Source organism: Coffea arabica, chromosome 8e (genome assembly GCF_036785885.1).
Source record: "Coffea arabica cultivar ET-39 chromosome 8e, Coffea Arabica ET-39 HiFi, whole genome shotgun sequence".
NCBI classification, from domain to species: domain Eukaryota; kingdom Viridiplantae; phylum Streptophyta; class Magnoliopsida; order Gentianales; family Rubiaceae; genus Coffea; species Coffea arabica.
The window spans coordinates 137,470-153,735 of NC_092324.1; the positions used below are offsets into that span (position 1 = coordinate 137,470).

The 16,266-nt window shown below is 38.7% G+C and overlaps 2 protein-coding genes across 2 annotated transcripts; one reads left to right on the top strand and one right to left on the bottom strand.

Annotated features, from left to right (window-relative positions):
* Positions 1-484: 484 nt before the first annotated feature.
* Positions 485-6,602, top strand: LOC113702858 (aspartate aminotransferase, chloroplastic-like). Its single transcript, XM_027224014.2, has 12 exons — positions 485-698; positions 1,074-1,170; positions 1,309-1,380; positions 2,166-2,360; positions 2,558-2,596; positions 2,683-2,772; positions 2,883-2,991; positions 3,067-3,176; positions 3,960-4,103; positions 4,959-5,125; positions 5,638-5,902; positions 6,155-6,602. The coding sequence occupies exons 2-12, from the start codon at positions 1,102-1,104 to the stop codon at positions 6,284-6,286; spliced, it is 1,392 nt and encodes a 463-aa protein (XP_027079815.2). The 5' UTR covers positions 485-698; positions 1,074-1,101; the 3' UTR covers positions 6,287-6,602.
* A 646-nt stretch (positions 6,603-7,248) lies between these two features.
* On the bottom strand, positions 7,249-11,363 carry LOC113702859 (probable receptor-like protein kinase At1g80640). Its single transcript, XM_072061318.1, has 10 exons — positions 11,027-11,363; positions 10,256-10,429; positions 9,873-10,123; positions 9,645-9,777; positions 9,491-9,554; positions 9,306-9,402; positions 9,058-9,160; positions 8,316-8,434; positions 8,142-8,231; positions 7,249-7,809 (listed from the first exon to the last, which is right to left on the bottom strand). Exons 1-10 carry the CDS (start codon positions 11,214-11,216, stop codon positions 7,645-7,647), a joined length of 1,386 nt encoding a protein of 461 aa, XP_071917419.1. The 5' UTR covers positions 11,217-11,363; the 3' UTR covers positions 7,249-7,644.
* Positions 11,364-16,266: the final 4,903 nt, after the last annotated feature.

The following is a 16,266-nucleotide window of genomic DNA, read 5'->3' on the forward strand; positions in this document are numbered from 1 at the left end:
AGGTTTTGTTGGGCCGTCTTGTTACAATGGACAGAGGTCATCTTCTTCGGTCCATCTGATGTAGAGTAGCAGTAAAATATAGAATTCTGGCCCACATAGACATTCATGAGCTGGAAGCCCACCTAGAAATTTCGTAGTAGCGTTAGAAAACACACAGTTGGAATAGATATATCCGGGAGGAGTAGTGGTTGTCCGATCCACATGACGGTCCAATAGAGCACATGAATGGGCAGAATCAGAATGAATGGCCCACCTATAGCTCAATCTATTCTAACTCACAAGAAGCCGAAGGGAGTTAGCGGAATTGGAGTAGTCCAATCTCCAATGGCCCCCCATAGCCAACCAGTGTAGTCAACGTACTACTAACTGATAGGCTGAATAGTACAAGCAGCAGCAGCTGGTTGATGTGGTAAATCAGAAAATTGGCATTATTTATCAGCATCATAAAATAATACTACTGCTACGTACTTAATAGTAATAATAGAGCCCCTACCCCAGAAAACAAAAAAGAAATAAAACTGGTGAAGAAATCAAAAAGATGATGATTGATTAACAGCGGTACAGGTGGCCGGCGCCTCATCCCTGGTTTTCATCGTCGCCTCCCTCCCAGCTGTTTACTACCTTGATCAGCAAGCAGTGCAGCAGCTCTGCAAGAAAGAAAAAGGGTTCTTTTTTTTTTATCCTACGAACAGAAACAGGTCTCCGCCTCATTCCTTAAACTCCATTCATAACTGCTGTGCAGTCGCCAGTCAGCAGTGCTGCTTCCTCAGTCAGTTTTATTAGTAATCTTTATAATACGCTAATAAATAGAGAGTATATTGGACTGCTACGTTAATCTCGCTATTTGTGCACTTACTTGCCTGTTTGGTTCTGTGTTTTTAGATATGACATAACACAAACTAACTGTCTCCTTGAGATTTAAAAAGATTTTTAATAGTGACGCCTCCACTCTGTATAATCAAATCCGTAAAATTTTGAGCTTCCACATTCTCCAATCTATTCCCTCCTCTGTCTCTCTACTTTTTGTTGCTTGTATCGGTGAATTAATATTAATAGTTGGTGTGGGGGATCAGTGATCTAGGATTGGAGGATCATCATCACATGGCGTCAGGAATGCTGTCTCTTACTTGTCCTTCTTCATCTTCCTTATCTTTGCCCCATCAATTTAAGGTAACTCAATTATCCTCCGGTCCTTTTCATTTGAATATCAGCATTTCTTCTTTGTTCGTGGTTGTAATCTTTTGAATATTAGAATGAGGATGCATATGATGGTGCTTGTTTGTCTTTGCCCCCGTTAATCTTAAGCAGGGTGGTGCTGCTGGTAAGCCTAAGCTATTGAATCAAGCTTCTTTCTTTGGCAAGCGTTTCGTCAATGCTAAGGTATTGCTCATATATTTTTCCTCCTCTTCTAAAATTGCAGTATTATTGTCCCGCTTCTTATATCAATCTATCCCATTTCTTCTCGATTTCATTGGGGGCATTCAGTTGTTTCCTTTTCTGGTTCAAAGTTTCCAGCTTTTCTATTACTGCTACTAATGTTTGCTCTCCAATTAACGCATTCCTCCCAATACTCCACTAATGTTCATAAAAAACGTCTTTACTTTCTGCTTCAACTGGGTTTCCCTTGCTGCTGGGCTAATTTATGACTAAATGAGCATGATGTTGACCTGCGGCTTAATTTCACTCCCTAAAGGCCACCAGCCTTGCTCTTACTCAGTTCTTTTTTAGCAATTCACTCATTTGGGATGTCAATGCATTAAACTGAGGCTTTGAAGTCTTTACTACCAAGTTGAGGCATGCATATCAAACTTCTTCACATTTAAATTAACTATTGCACATTGTTACAAACCCACACCAATTTATAAATATTTCTACAGTTTCTCAATAAATTAGTGCCTCACATTCGTCATCTGTTCACATTCGTCATGTTATCGTTTACTTGGTCAGCTGATGTTATGGCCTTCTAAACTACACCACAGCTAGCTAACCAATTTATTCCGCCTCCCACTCCCCCCTTTCTGTGATAACATCCATTCATGGTTTTCCTGTTTAAAATAAATCCTGCTAGCCGATTGTACGATCAGAAGTGGTGGACAAACAGTGAAACCTATGGGATTTGATGTTTTGGGCCTTTGATCTTATTTGTGTTTTAATTTTTCTTGCAGTCTTTCACTCGGACAACCATGGCGGTTGCTCTCAATGTCTCTCGATTTGAGAGCATAACCATGGCTCCTCCTGACCCTATCCTTGGTGTATCTGAAGCATTTAGAGCAGACACAAATGAAATGAAGCTGAACCTTGGTGTAGGAGCCTATCGTACAGAAGATCTTCAACCTTATGTGCTTAATGTTGTGAAGAAGGTGATTTCCTTCTTTCTTTTTGTAGACCAAATGGCACTAGGCTGTACCTTCCCCCCCCCCCCCCCCCTCTTTTGTTCTCACTTGCTTTCCCTCTATTGCAAAAATGATGTATTCTTCCATCTTCGTTTCACCATGGCCTATCTGACATTGTTCTTTTGACATTACACCGGTTAATCAGTATTGAAACTTGCATGCAGGCAGAAAAACTAATGCTAGAGAGGGGAGAAAACAAAGAGGTAACTAATAAAATGAACCAAATATCTGAACTAACACCATCTTATTTTTATGATTTTCTTACCAACTTTTTAACAAAAATTTGTAGTATCTTCCAATCGAAGGTTTGGCTTCATTTAACAAGGTTACAGCTGAGCTGCTGCTTGGAGCCGATAACCCACTGATTCTGCAGCAGAGAGTACATTCATTTTCCTTTTATCTGCTTCTTACCAAAATCGTTTGTCAAAACATCTTTCTGTCCAATGCTCATATGTCACTGTTGGTTCCCTTTTTTTGGGAGTATTCCAGGTTGCTACTGTTCAAGGTCTTTCAGGGACGGGCTCACTTCGACTTGCTGCTGCTCTTATAGAACGATATTTTCCTGGTGCAAAAGTTCTGATATCATCACCATCCTGGGGTGTGTTTTCTAATTTCCCTGAGCTTTTCTAGAACTTCTCTTAGTACATGGAGTGTAAATCAAATGTCTCCACAGGAAATCACAAGAATATCTTCAATGATGCTAGAGTACCTTGGTCAGAATATCGGTATTATGACCCCAGTACTGTTGGCTTGGATTTTGATGGGATGATAGCTGACATAAAGGTTTGTGTAACCCATACACCTAGCTGCCAATAAAACAATTTTCCAAGCCCAATGCTTTCAACGAGTACGCCTCTTATTCGAGAAGGAATGCTTATATTCATCATATAGTTTCTCTGAGACTGTGATAGCCCATTAAACTTGTAGTAGGTTGTACAAAACCTTTTTTGCTGCTCATTATATCAGAGCTTTGCAAAGCATTGTCATTTATGACTATCTTGGCAATGCCTGCTTGAACCTGCTTTTCATTTTTTTTAGGATTGAATGTTCAGCATATATCTCATTGTTTGCCCGTTTGTATCCTTTTTCCTCTTCTTAGGCTTTTAATTTTCAAGAATACTATTGATTGGGTCTGGGCCTGTTCTCATTTGATTTTGATGTTTTCAAAAGTTGATTTTAGAAAAGCTCAAAATCAGAATCCAAAAGGCAGGTCCCTTTTAACTTTGTGATTTGGGATTTTTAAAGTTTTAAAAGTGACAAAAGCTGACTGAAAAAGCAGTTCAGAGGTTGCATTATATCCTTATGATATAGCTGGCAGAACCACAGCACTTACCATAGATAACCCTTAAAAATCTTTTGCTTCCTTCTCCTCATTGATTAGCTGCACTTTTTCCTGAAATACAGAAAGGTGCTGATTTCGCCTTCCAGCAACCACCATTTGATTCCTGCTCTCTCATTTTTATTTCTGAGTGATGAAAAGAAAATGCATGTATTGTATTAGACTTATATCTTTCATTGTCTCGTTTAAAACACTTCAGTCTAAACTATTCGTGTCCTTCTTATCAGGCAGCCCCAGAAGGATCATTTGTGTTGCTTCATGGTTGTGCCCACAATCCAACAGGCATTGATCCAACCCCTGAGCAATGGGAAATCATTGCTGATGTCATTCAGGAGAAAAACCATATTCCCTTTTTCGATGTTGCTTATCAGGTAAATCTTTCTGGTTGCTTGAGACTTTGTGTATTTTACTCTAAGCAAATGTTCAACTTTCATTTTGCTTAGTGTCCGGTGAAAAGTATGCTGAAACATTTGGAGTTTTTTAATTCCATTGACTAAAATTTATACATCTAGGTTTAATCAAACAAGAGAAAATGTAATGCTGGAAAAGGTAGCACATGAATTAAGCCCTCATTGGATTAGGCTCCATTTGTTCAAATATGAATCAGGCTTAAATTTGAGCTTAAAATTCATTGAGCTCAGGTTTTGGGTTTCAGTAGATACTATATTCTCTTATTTCGTGCTTGACTTAAGCATTTTATATTTCTCCTTGTTTTCTGAACTTTGTACTTTTGAGTTTTTTTCCCTTAAATATTTATTGGCAGACCACTATGGTTTGGTTCATTATGTTACAAGGAATCATCATGATTCGTTAAATGCAATTTGGCATATGGCATGCCTACGTATGCAAAATAAATATCTATTGGATCCTGCCTCATGAGTTATTAACCAATATGTGATGTGCTTGATTTCAGCTACAGAATTGACTAATCCAATTAATTAGGTTTGAATTTGATCAAGCTTCTCTGTAATCCAGTGAGAATTAAATTTAGTCAAACTTAAACTGAACGGTTCAAGTAGAGCTTTATTGATTGCTTTCATTGTGCATATATACTAAATGATTGGATGTATATGATCTTTCATAGATCAGTATCACAATGAGGGTTAAGAACTCATGAAATCTATAGAATGCATATTAAAGTTTCCGTGGAAATTATTAACAGGATAATATTTCAGATGACAAATTTTCTTTCGGGGTTAAATTTCAAAATCTGTGTTTGGCTGCAGGGATTTGCAAGTGGTAGCCTTGATGTAGATGCATCATCTGTGCGACTCTTTGCTGCTCGTGGCTTGGAACTTTTAGTTGCTCAGTCATACAGCAAAAACTTGGGTCTTTATGCTGAAAGGATTGGAGCAATCAATATTGTCTGCTCTTCTGCAGATGCAGCAACAAGGTACGTCAACCAAAAAGTCCTTATAGTTTTTCTATTCTGGAATCTGATTAGTTGTTTGCCCTGAAAATTATATTTACTGCACGCATTCAAATTGGGAACTAATGTCTGGTGCATGTATTCTGAGAAGCATTATTATGTTCAAAAGATACTGTAATCAACATAGACACAATTTTAGGAATTCTGGTCCAGGTCTAAATGCATAATAACTACTGGTGTAGTGACTAGTTTTAAGCCGGTAGAAACTATATTGCCATCTTGATTTCCGGCAGAACACTCTTACCCAAGTATAATTTTCCAAGCCTATCCATGCTGTGTACGAGTCCAAACCGTAGTATCTTTATTGTTCTGTCCAATTTAGGTTTATCCTTCAAGATAGGTTTCTGAAGCATGGTGGTTGTAAAAAAGCATTTCCCGGGATTTGAGATCAGTGTACTCCAAATAGGTTTTTTACCCATTGAACTGACAGAATTTGCGGAGACAAGTATACTAGTATTGAGTGATTCTGTTTACAGGGTAAAGAGCCAAATAAAAAGGCTGGCACGACCAATGTACTCAAATCCACCCGTTCATGGGGCCAGGATTGTTGCTAATGTTGTGGGCGATCCGGAGCTCTTCAATGAATGGAAAGAGGAGATGGAAGTAATGGCTGGAAGAATTAAGAGCGTGAGACAGAAACTCTATGACAGCCTCCGTGCAAAGGATAAGAGTGGAAAGGACTGGTCATTCATTCTCAGGCAGATTGGCATGTTTTCCTTCACAGGCTTGAATAAAGCACAGGTATTATCCTTTCTGTTACCTTACACTCGGATGTGGCTTCTGATAGTTTGTTTTCAGGAATAAGCTTGGAAAAAAAAAAATATTCTTCTTGTTGCAGTGCGCGCAAAAGATTTGAATTTTTGCATTTTTTCCCAGTTGACTAAGACTCGAAATATTTCGTTTTACTTTTCAAGTCAGTCATCAATCCTATATGCCCAGATACATTTAAATTTCAGGGTATCATACTGATGCTTTTAACGTCCTTCTAAGCAGAGTGACAACATGACCAACAAGTGGCATGTGTACATGACAAAGGATGGAAGAATATCCTTAGCTGGATTATCTTCAGCCAAATGCGAATATCTTGCAGATGCTATCTTTGATTCGTACCACAATGTTAGCTAGAGAAGATTGGGGAGACATTAGGTGGTGGAGTTCTGAAATTTTTGTTTTTACAGTCGTTGAAGTTCTAAACATAAAGACATGATGCAATAATTCATCATAAATTTTTGTCCGGTGGATCCCTTTCTGGTCCTCTGGAAGAGTGGTACCATTTTCAGATATATACTTTTGGCAAGCAAATGAGCACAAGAGTGATTCAGTGCAGGCACAAGTAAAAAGCTTTCTTGTTGCAGTGTAAATGTGGGTCTTGTTGTAAAAAGCATTACCCGTGGAAGTGTTTGGTCCAATTTAATAATTGTGCGAACAAGATTCCAGCTGAGGTGGGACTATTAACAAAATATGTCCACTTTTTTTTTTTTTTTGTTTTTCGCCCAAGTTTTTACTAACATTGTCGTCTATGCTGTTCTTTTAATGATACATAAGTTTCTGCCACAAAGAAATCATTCTGAAGGAGTTTTTTTTTTTTTTTTTTTTTTTTTTTCTAAAAACCCTTCGGAATGTTAACCCATTTTGCAGCACTTCAAGTGCCACATCCCAGTTGGCTGTGAACTTTTCCTTTTCCCCTTTTTTCTTGGGTTCTGTAAATGGCATTACTGTGGTTCTCCAAACATCTGTTCAATCAGGAAAGAAAGTGCCTTTACAATTGCATTATTATTGCTCTCGTGCTTTATTACGGTTTTCCTTTATTCCGATGATATAATCCTGCAGACCTTTTTTAGTAAGTGGCTTCTCTGTATCTAAAGAAGCCAAGCCAACATGTTTTCTCAAAAAGCAAAATGAAAATTTTCAATCTCTCATCATGTTCACCTCTCTTTCCTGGCATTCCAAAAGATCGAAACCACTTAAACAGTCGCCATCTCAGAATGATTGCATCCCTTGAGAATGAAGCTGGACGAGAGAGAGCTAGACAGCAACTGGGGTGACTCCTCAATCAAACAAACAAACCAAAAAAGGCAAAAAGCAAAGAGGATAACTTTGGTGGCTATCATTTATTGAGTTAAGACGAAACATGCTTAATTTGCATTTCATGTTGTGCAAGTAAAATGAATCTTCAAGTGTGTTTCCCAACTTCATTAAGATCATGTTTTTGATTTTTCGCTATTTACATCGATGTATTCCAACTGTCGTGTTAAAGAAGAAACCACATCTAAGCTGCTTCAATCTGCATCAACGATCAGAATATCCGAGTTTTGGGAAGAAACCTTTGACATAGGGAAGGGGAGCACCCTTTTACCTAAAAACTGAACGAATCATCTACCCCAAGGCGTGCATCGTGTTGGCAGACTTTAAGGAGCACCACCAAGATTTACAGTTGCATTGCATCATAATAGAAGACTGACTGCAAAATATGAAATCACTATTCAGGTAGAATCAATCAACAGAGAGGTCACAGAAGCATGTCGTTCAACTCTGAGCGTCCCGCCAAGCTCCATAGGAACAAGGGGAACAAGGGAATGCAACACATCTGTTATCAGTGGTCGATAGCTTGGTTCAGGCTGCACGCATAGCACAGCGACTGCAGCAACCTGGAAGCATGCGGTGCATTCTTTTCAGAACATAAGCACAGAAAGTTTTCCTAATTTCTATTTGTGTGAAACAAACATCAAAGAGTAGTTCTGATATGCGCTGAAGGCAGCCGATGTTAAAGCTTATATACAAGCCTGAGAAAGCCCCCTAGATCAACATGAAATGTGTACAATTTTACTAAAGTAACAATTGTTCTTGGCACACTAGTCAACCTTGGATATGGCTCTCCCAAGTTTTAGGTTATGCTAAAACGTGTCAGGCATATTAAAATGGCAGAACATGCTCTACTTCCACCAGTACCAAAACAGATGCATCCTTTCCTCCAACTTACCTGGAATAAGTGCTTTATATCCATAGCATTTCTAATCACAGGATCCACGATGTTTGGAAGCTTTGATCTATCTGTCAGCTGAGGCATAGCCTACAATAACACAAACCCTTTGTCATTGGTTTTTGTTTTAAGTAACTTCAGCACATCCATGCCAAAAAAGACATGAAAACATACCCATGTGACTATAGATTGGCATTGAGCTGGTGCCAGCTTCTCCACAGGCTTTCTTCTCAGGAGAAGCTCCAAAAGTACCACTCCAAAAGCATAAACATCACTCTTGTCAGTCAATTTACCTGTATAAGACGCAAAACACTCTTCCTGCTAAAAATTATACCGCAAACTGCAAAGTACACCTAACCTAAGAGCCTCACGTTTAGTTTAAGATGAACCATTTGTGAAGAGAGGTGCTCAGGATTAGATAAACATTCCAGTTCACATAAATTGCTTCTTACATTCTCAAAGCAATTTCACAGCAAGGATGACAACTCAACAGAAGAAATCCCATCAGCAAGATTCATTATGTCAGATCATACCCCCTTGATAAACTACTGGTAAATGAAATGCGATTAGCTTCCACCTTATAAGAATGAAGAACATTAACCGAGAGAAAACCTGAAGCAACTACAGGCTGTTCAATTATGAACCAGATGACAGAGAATCAACAAAATTAGGAAGGATGGCTTGTTTATATTGGGAAGCCTAAACCAAGAAAATGAAAAGCACATACACAGCCAATGTACTAGCGTTATAATTTCCTAAAGATAACTACAATGTAAATTGCTAATTCAACCTAAGGTACTTGAAAACTAATTTACTCCCTAATTTGGTTGTTTCCAGAAATCACACTCCCTGATACTTGGGATAAAATCTACACAAGTCTAAGAGGTAAAAATGTAAAAACTTTCCCATGGCATACCATCTAAGAGGTACTCTGGAGCTACATAGCCCAAGGTTCCAGAAAGCTTGATGTTGTTCTTATTTTGAGCCCCATCAAGAATGGCAAGACCAAAATCAGCTAGCTGAATACAAAGACAAAAAAAGAGACAAGCGTTTTGGTGAATCCCTTGCAGTCTGATTGAGGTGTACAGCAGCAATATTAATAATAACAGAGCAAAAATTTTACAGGACACATCAGAGCCTTCTTGAAATCTATATGAGTGTTACCTTAGCATTGAGATTTGAATCCAGAAGGATATTAGATGATTTCAGATCTCTATGGATCACTGCTGGGTGGCAGTGCTCATGCAAATATTCTAATCCTCTGGTCAAAGAGTTAGCAAATAAATTAGTCTCAGTACTGAAGGACTAAAATTGAAAAATGAGTGGTGTGTGCTGCCTAACAGACCCACCTAGCTACATCAAGGGCAATTTTCATCCTAAGATGCCATGTCAATGCTGATCCACCAGAAGGTCCTGGTTGCATTGAAGCCAAAGAGAACAAATTATTAGGCATAGTTGCAGTGCCTTGGATTCATGGACTATCTAAAACGATAAAATTTCTACCATGTAACTGAGCTTCCAGAGATCCATTCTGCATCAACTCGTAAACTAGAAGCCTTGTTTCACCGTGAATGCTATAACCTATCAAAGAAATTATATTTGGATGCTGAATTTGACCCAACAACTCTACCTCAGTCTGCAAGAGAAAATGATAATTCAACAACTTCAATAAGGGGCTGCGGAGACAATCCAAAAAATAAGGGAGCAGAATAAAGAGAAACAAAGATGCACCTCAAATTCTCTTATGGCATCCTGAGTTCCTCCATCTAACCTCTTCACAGCTGCAAACTGATTATCCTCCAATTGAGCCTTGTATACACATCCAAATCCTCCTTCACCCAAAATGTCACTTTGGCAGAAATTGTTTGTAGCTGTTTCTAGCGCCTTGTAGTCCATTACAGCTACAAACCTTTTTCTGCAGCTAGCTTTCAAGGAATTGTATTTTGCTAAAAAAGAACCAAATGCAAGCCCTTCCAAGCCATCTTCACACGAAACAAACAAGAAACAGAATCTCAGATAGAAACAGCAAGAAACAACTGAAGCAGCATTCAAAGAATCTCCCAAACCGTTGGCTGGATTAAATCAGGCATTACTAATTGCAAAATTAAGAGTACCTGAGCTATGTAAACTGTCGGTCTGAGATTTGCTAGTATGCTTTTTGTGATAAATCCAAAAGAATAACATCAAGAATAGGATTGCCCCAAGTGCAGTGGAAGCCGCAATGAGTGCTATCACCAATTTCCTGTTGGAATCCATCTGGTGGTGCTTTTCGGTTCCCGCTTGGACCCCTGATGATTACAATATCAGTTTATAGAAGAAATCCGAGGTAAAGTTGTGAGCTTTGATGGTGGTGGTGGTGGTGGTGGTAGTAGTAAGAGAAATGGCAAGGAAATACTGAGAATGAAGCCCAGAAGACATATCTAAAACAAGTGATCTAAGACCATCAATCAGAACCAGCAAAGAAACCAGATCAAATAGAGAGTACGAAAGGAGAGAGAGTTGTTGAGGAGTCGGAGTTAGTAAAAGCCCATGGGTAAGTACAAAGCGCTCGCATATGGGGGTCTAATGTAAGATAATATATATATATTATCTTTTCTGGGTATCATCGCATTAAATGCCATGAAAATGATGGCTCTGAGGCATTGAATATTTTAAAATTTGAAAAACTAACACTAGTAGTAACTGTTAACCAGGATGGAAGAGTCAGAGAAACCCAGGCAGCAGTAAGTAGTAGTAACAGCCAAAGTGTCAAAATCATGACATTAAATAACAATGAGGAGAAAGTACATCAAACGTGTGCTTTTCTTCGTAGGCAGTTGTGTGACAGTGAAAGAATAAGAAAACTTGGAATTCACAAAAGAATACAGCTCAAGTAGTAGCAGTACCAGGTCCTGGAGAGGAATGTGGCATAGCAGCATTAATTGGGGAAACGAGGGCAGTTTCCGGTGAAGAAAGAGGAGGGGCTGGTCGAGAATCAACAAGAACGATAACAGTAGCAGATAACTGTAGTAATATCCAAAAGGGTCCATAAAAGGAAAAAGGGCGGATCAGAAAAGCAAGAATCTTTATGTTCATGGTAGAGCTTTTTCATTTTTTTTCCTCCTTGACTGTTAAAAGGACACGGGGGATTATTGCCTCAAAAAGATACAGAGAGAAGATAACCCCACTCCCCCTACCCCATACCTTCGGCCTTTCTCTTTCCCTCTGAAGAAGGCTGCTACGAAGGTTACTGCCTGCAGCAGTCATATGATGTCTTCTTTTGGATCTTCCATTTCTATTTACTGTTTCGGTTTTCCAATGCTTTATTTATTTATTTACTTTTTTTAAAAAAAAAAAAAAAGACACACTTTCAGTAGTGTTAGTATACGGTAATGACTAACCGAGAGGAGAAATGTGAAACCCACGACTGTTGGCACCAATTTTTATTATTTTATTTTCTCAACTAATTAAAAAGATAAAGTTGCTATGCAAAAAAAAAGGAAAATAAAAGAAAATAACTGTAGGATTGGAATAGACGGTAGGGCCTATAATCCTGTCTAACCGCCATGGTAGTCTAGCATAAAACCCAGCCGATTGGCGAGGTCAGGGTAGCCTGGTATAAAGTCCGGCCGATTGACCCATGTAAGAAATGAGACCAATCGATAGTCACGAAACCTATTGGTCGCCCACCTAGAAGGGGTGAAATCTCTAGGCTGAGTACTCAGTAGCCGGTCATTGCATGTACTTGTTATGAGCTGAACTGAAAGGAGTTTTATGAACGGATATTAAATGATTTATGAACTGCTCTGGAAATGATCTATGAACGGAAATGCGATGTTTATGGGATGATTCATGAATGGATATGAAGAGACTTATGAATTGTTACAAAGTGATTTATGACATTGCGATTTCTCATGTACGGGTATCAATAAAGTGCTTTTAAATTCCTTGTCATCTTTTACTACTGATTATTTTATAAATGACGTTACTTTCAAAATTATGGATGTGAATGATTTGCAAACGATTTGGGTTGTACCTATATATATACATGTAACTATAAAACTAAGAGTGCATGATCCAATAGAGGGGTAAATATTACCTACTGAGCCATGTGTCGCTCACCCCACTTCTTAACATTTTTGCAGATTCTGAAGAGTATGAATTGGTTTTCGTAGAAGACCCTGAAGATGACTTTTATTAGTTTTGGATGAAAAGGAGTTGGCAAGCTAGCTACGTCTAGTTGTTAGTTTTATTTACTTTTATATCCGCTGTTTCAATCAGAGAATAAATGTACGAACGTCTTGAACATTTGTAGACTTTCTTTTATACGTGGTTATACCGCACGTTATCTAGTTAAATTATTTAGTACCTTTAAAGTTAAATTAGTTGATGTAGCCTTGTGTTCTTGAGTGAGACTCGGGGGTACGGCGAATGTCATGTGACGGGCACGTGCGGGCTCGGGGCGTGACAAGAAATTAGGCAGGAGGAGGAGGAGACACAAATATACAAAAGGGAGGGGAGGTTACATTATTCTTTCATCCATAATAGTAGTAAGAACGACAGCATAACATAACCCGACGGGCACGGTTTGTTGCAATTTCTGGGAGAATCGGGCTGCTCGCCATTGTCATGTGAGCATGCATTTTTCAGGAAAAAAAAAAAGAAAGAAGGGAAGGCAAAATGATAAAAATATAAACGTAACGAATCCCTGGGGATGGAGTTGGGGTTGGTGATGGATGGGCATCAACAAATTTTACTGCTTCTCGAAGTCCACTTTTACCCCCACACACAGACACAGCACAACGAATAAAAGCGGCAAAGATGACCCTTACGCTTACGCAAAGTTCATTCCCATCCAGATTTCATCTAAGAAGGTGAAAATGGTTGGTTCTTGAATCTTGATTGCTTGCTTGAGCTATGGACTGCTGCTATAAATAATGCATTCACCATCTTATTACGCCTCCAGTACTTTAGTTGGAACGAGCACATGCTTTTATCCGTCCACCCGAGGAAAGATAAAAGCACATGCCTTCGTCTCACACTGCTTATACACTTCTATGTGTCTTACCTGTAGAGCTGTAAACGAACCGAATCGAACCGAATATCTCATGTTTGAGCTCTGTTCGTTAAGCAGTTCGGACAACATTCGTGTTCGTTCGTTAATTTTCGAACTCCAAACCTGTGTTCGTGTTCAGCTCGTTAAGCAAAATTCGTGTTCGAGTTCGAGTTCGAGTTCGTGTTCGACTCGTTTAACATAAATGAGCCGTTCGCGAACATGCTCGAATCCAAATTATTTTAAACCTTAAATATGCCATGCAAATTATTAACCATTCTCAAAAATAATTAAAGTACTAAGTGACTAAATTCTATTATTCATTAACTATATAACTAACATTAACATAAAAATAACAAATAAAACAAAGCAATTTGCCCTCCAAATATAAAAGTCCAGCCATAAAATTAACCCTAAAATTTATCAAATGATAATTATGTCCATGTTCGCGAACGTTCGTTAAAACTCGCGAACATACTTGTGTTCGCCAACGTTCGTTTAGCATGTTCGCGAACGTTCGTTAAAACTCGCGAACATGCTCGTGTTCGCTCGATTATTAATCGAACAAAAAAATGCGTTCGAACTCGGTTCGTTTAAGATTTCGAACGAGCCTTTCACGAACACGAATGAGTCGAAACGAACCGAGCTACCGAACAGCTCGGTTCGTTTAACAGCTCTACTTACCTGCCTCGCAGCTGGTCAGAAGTTTCTTGAAAGGGAGCACTCAGTCTGGATTTCCCAAAAAAAAAAAAAAGAGAAAAAATCTATTACCAATGGTTCCAATTTTTGTCATCATCGAGGGAGTGGTCTACACTCTACAGACGGATATTCGAACGCTAATGTAATATAGATACATATATTTGCTGCTATCTTTGTAGAGCATGTCATCATTGGCTACTAGGATTCCCCCGGATTACCATTACTTATTTATACATAGGCATCGAAGTAGTAATTGGTTGGATACAAAAGCTTAAAATTAAGTAGTAGCATTCCTACATTATAAGTACATTATAAGGGGAAATCGATCAAAATGTGTCTCATATTTTGTAGAATGATTTTTTTCATCCCTCACTTTTAAAAGTATATTTATATGTCTCTTATAAATTCACATTGGTCAAATTAAAATTTACATAATCCGATCTATAGTCCCTTACATAATCCGATCATTTTTTAGGGATAAAAAAATTCATTTTGTGAAAAGTGAGGGACTATGGATCGGATTATGTAAATTTTAATTTGACAAATTTGTCCTTAAAAAATGATCACATGCAAGACACGTGGTAGATTCTGATAAAAAATTAGTCGGAAACCTAGATAGGGATCAAATTTAACCGATGTAAATTTGTAAGGGACGTAGAAGTACACTTTTAAAAGTGAGGGATGAAAAAAAATCATTCTGTAAAATATGAGAGACGTTTTAAACGATTTTCCCACGCCAAAGTGACTGATCAAGAGAGTAGTAAAACTTCAACCCATAAACTTCCATTATTCAAGGGCCTTCGTTGGATTAGAGCATCGCACACGTTAGTGGAACTACCTGCTCCAACTGTTGGAAAATCTTTTCTTTCAAATGCCTCAACCAATCAGAAGCTTTAATTCAATAATGTTGAATTTTGTTGGTGCAAGCTGAATGAGGTATTGAGGTTGACTCAAATGTGAGACCTTGAATTTTTTGGTTCATATATGTTTAGCTACGTACCTAAGTAGTAGTATTAGGTAAACAAGGGAAGGCCATGGAAAATAGCATGTTTTAGTAATAATTAGAAGTAATGTGCAATAAATCCGATGCGAGTAGTACGTTTTGTAGGTTGATTAAGGATTATGTAGCAGAATTAAAAGGGATGCCGAGTAGTAGTAATACAACAGACTACTAATATGCAGTAGCAAAAAGTTTTGGTACGCCCATTAATTGTCATGAGACTTTAGAACAACGGAGGATTGAAACCGAATTAGGTGGGCAGGGCTGGAATGCGTACAAATAAATACCCTGGAAGAATATGCATGTTGTGGGGATGCAAACAAAAAAGTTAGTCAGCCAGTTAGGACTTTGGAGCGCATGCATGCAGAGTCCAAACTGCATTATCCATCCTAATAATTCCTATATATGGATAAGCTAGCTCCCACCCATCAGGTCACAGCTGGGGCTACAAAAGTTTTTCTCCAAAAATAAAAGGATGGTTACACAGACAGCAGCAGTTGCATCATGCATGGTGGTGCTGGAGCTTCTAAGTTCTAACTGAAATTGGAACCGGAAGATAACTGAAATTAGCGCAGTAGGCAGGTAGATTAGATTAGATGGTCTGCCATTTCCCATTTCCCACCACCGTATCCGCTTTGGTTGTTTCTTTTGTGAGATGCATTCAATAATCATCATCATCATTCAGTGGAGGATAAAAAAGAAGTCAGTAGTCATCCTTAGAATCCAAACAAACAGATGCTCTTACCTTAAACAAAACAAATGCTCTACCTTTAAATTGGCATTACTCCAAAATGTCAAACAAAACAAATGCCAAAGTCCCCAGTCTCCAGGACTGATCGCTGATGGTTGATGGTGGGTGGGTTAGCTTTCTTTCATCACGACCAAACCAAACTGTCTGATTACTGATGGTGGGTGGGGGCCTTCAGCATCGGATTGGTTTCTGCAGAATATGTCAAAGAATTTGATGATTTATTTATTAGTCGTAGAGTAGCAGTAGGGATAGGAAAAAAATTCCAGTCGTCGTGTCATACTTTTAACTCGGTTTCAGCTGCTTGTTTTATGGCACATGCCTTCCCCGTCTAGTCTACCCGCCCCTTGCACGGCCGACTTTGATTATCCAGCACCAACTCACCCATGACCCGACCCGACCCAACTCACCCCCAGTACGTTAGTTCAAAAATAAAAAATAATCACCCTCTGATCGACTGGAATAATAAATGTCGTCGTAGATTAGAAACGTCAAACACGCGTAGAAAAGGGCAAGTCTGCGAAAACTCCATTATTGTCACCTCTCTTGCGTGGCCACGTTTACTTTTCATCCATTTATTGACGTACACGTAACAGGGTACACCGCCTTTGCTTTGCGTCCATTATTTATTTGTCAAAGCCCTCCC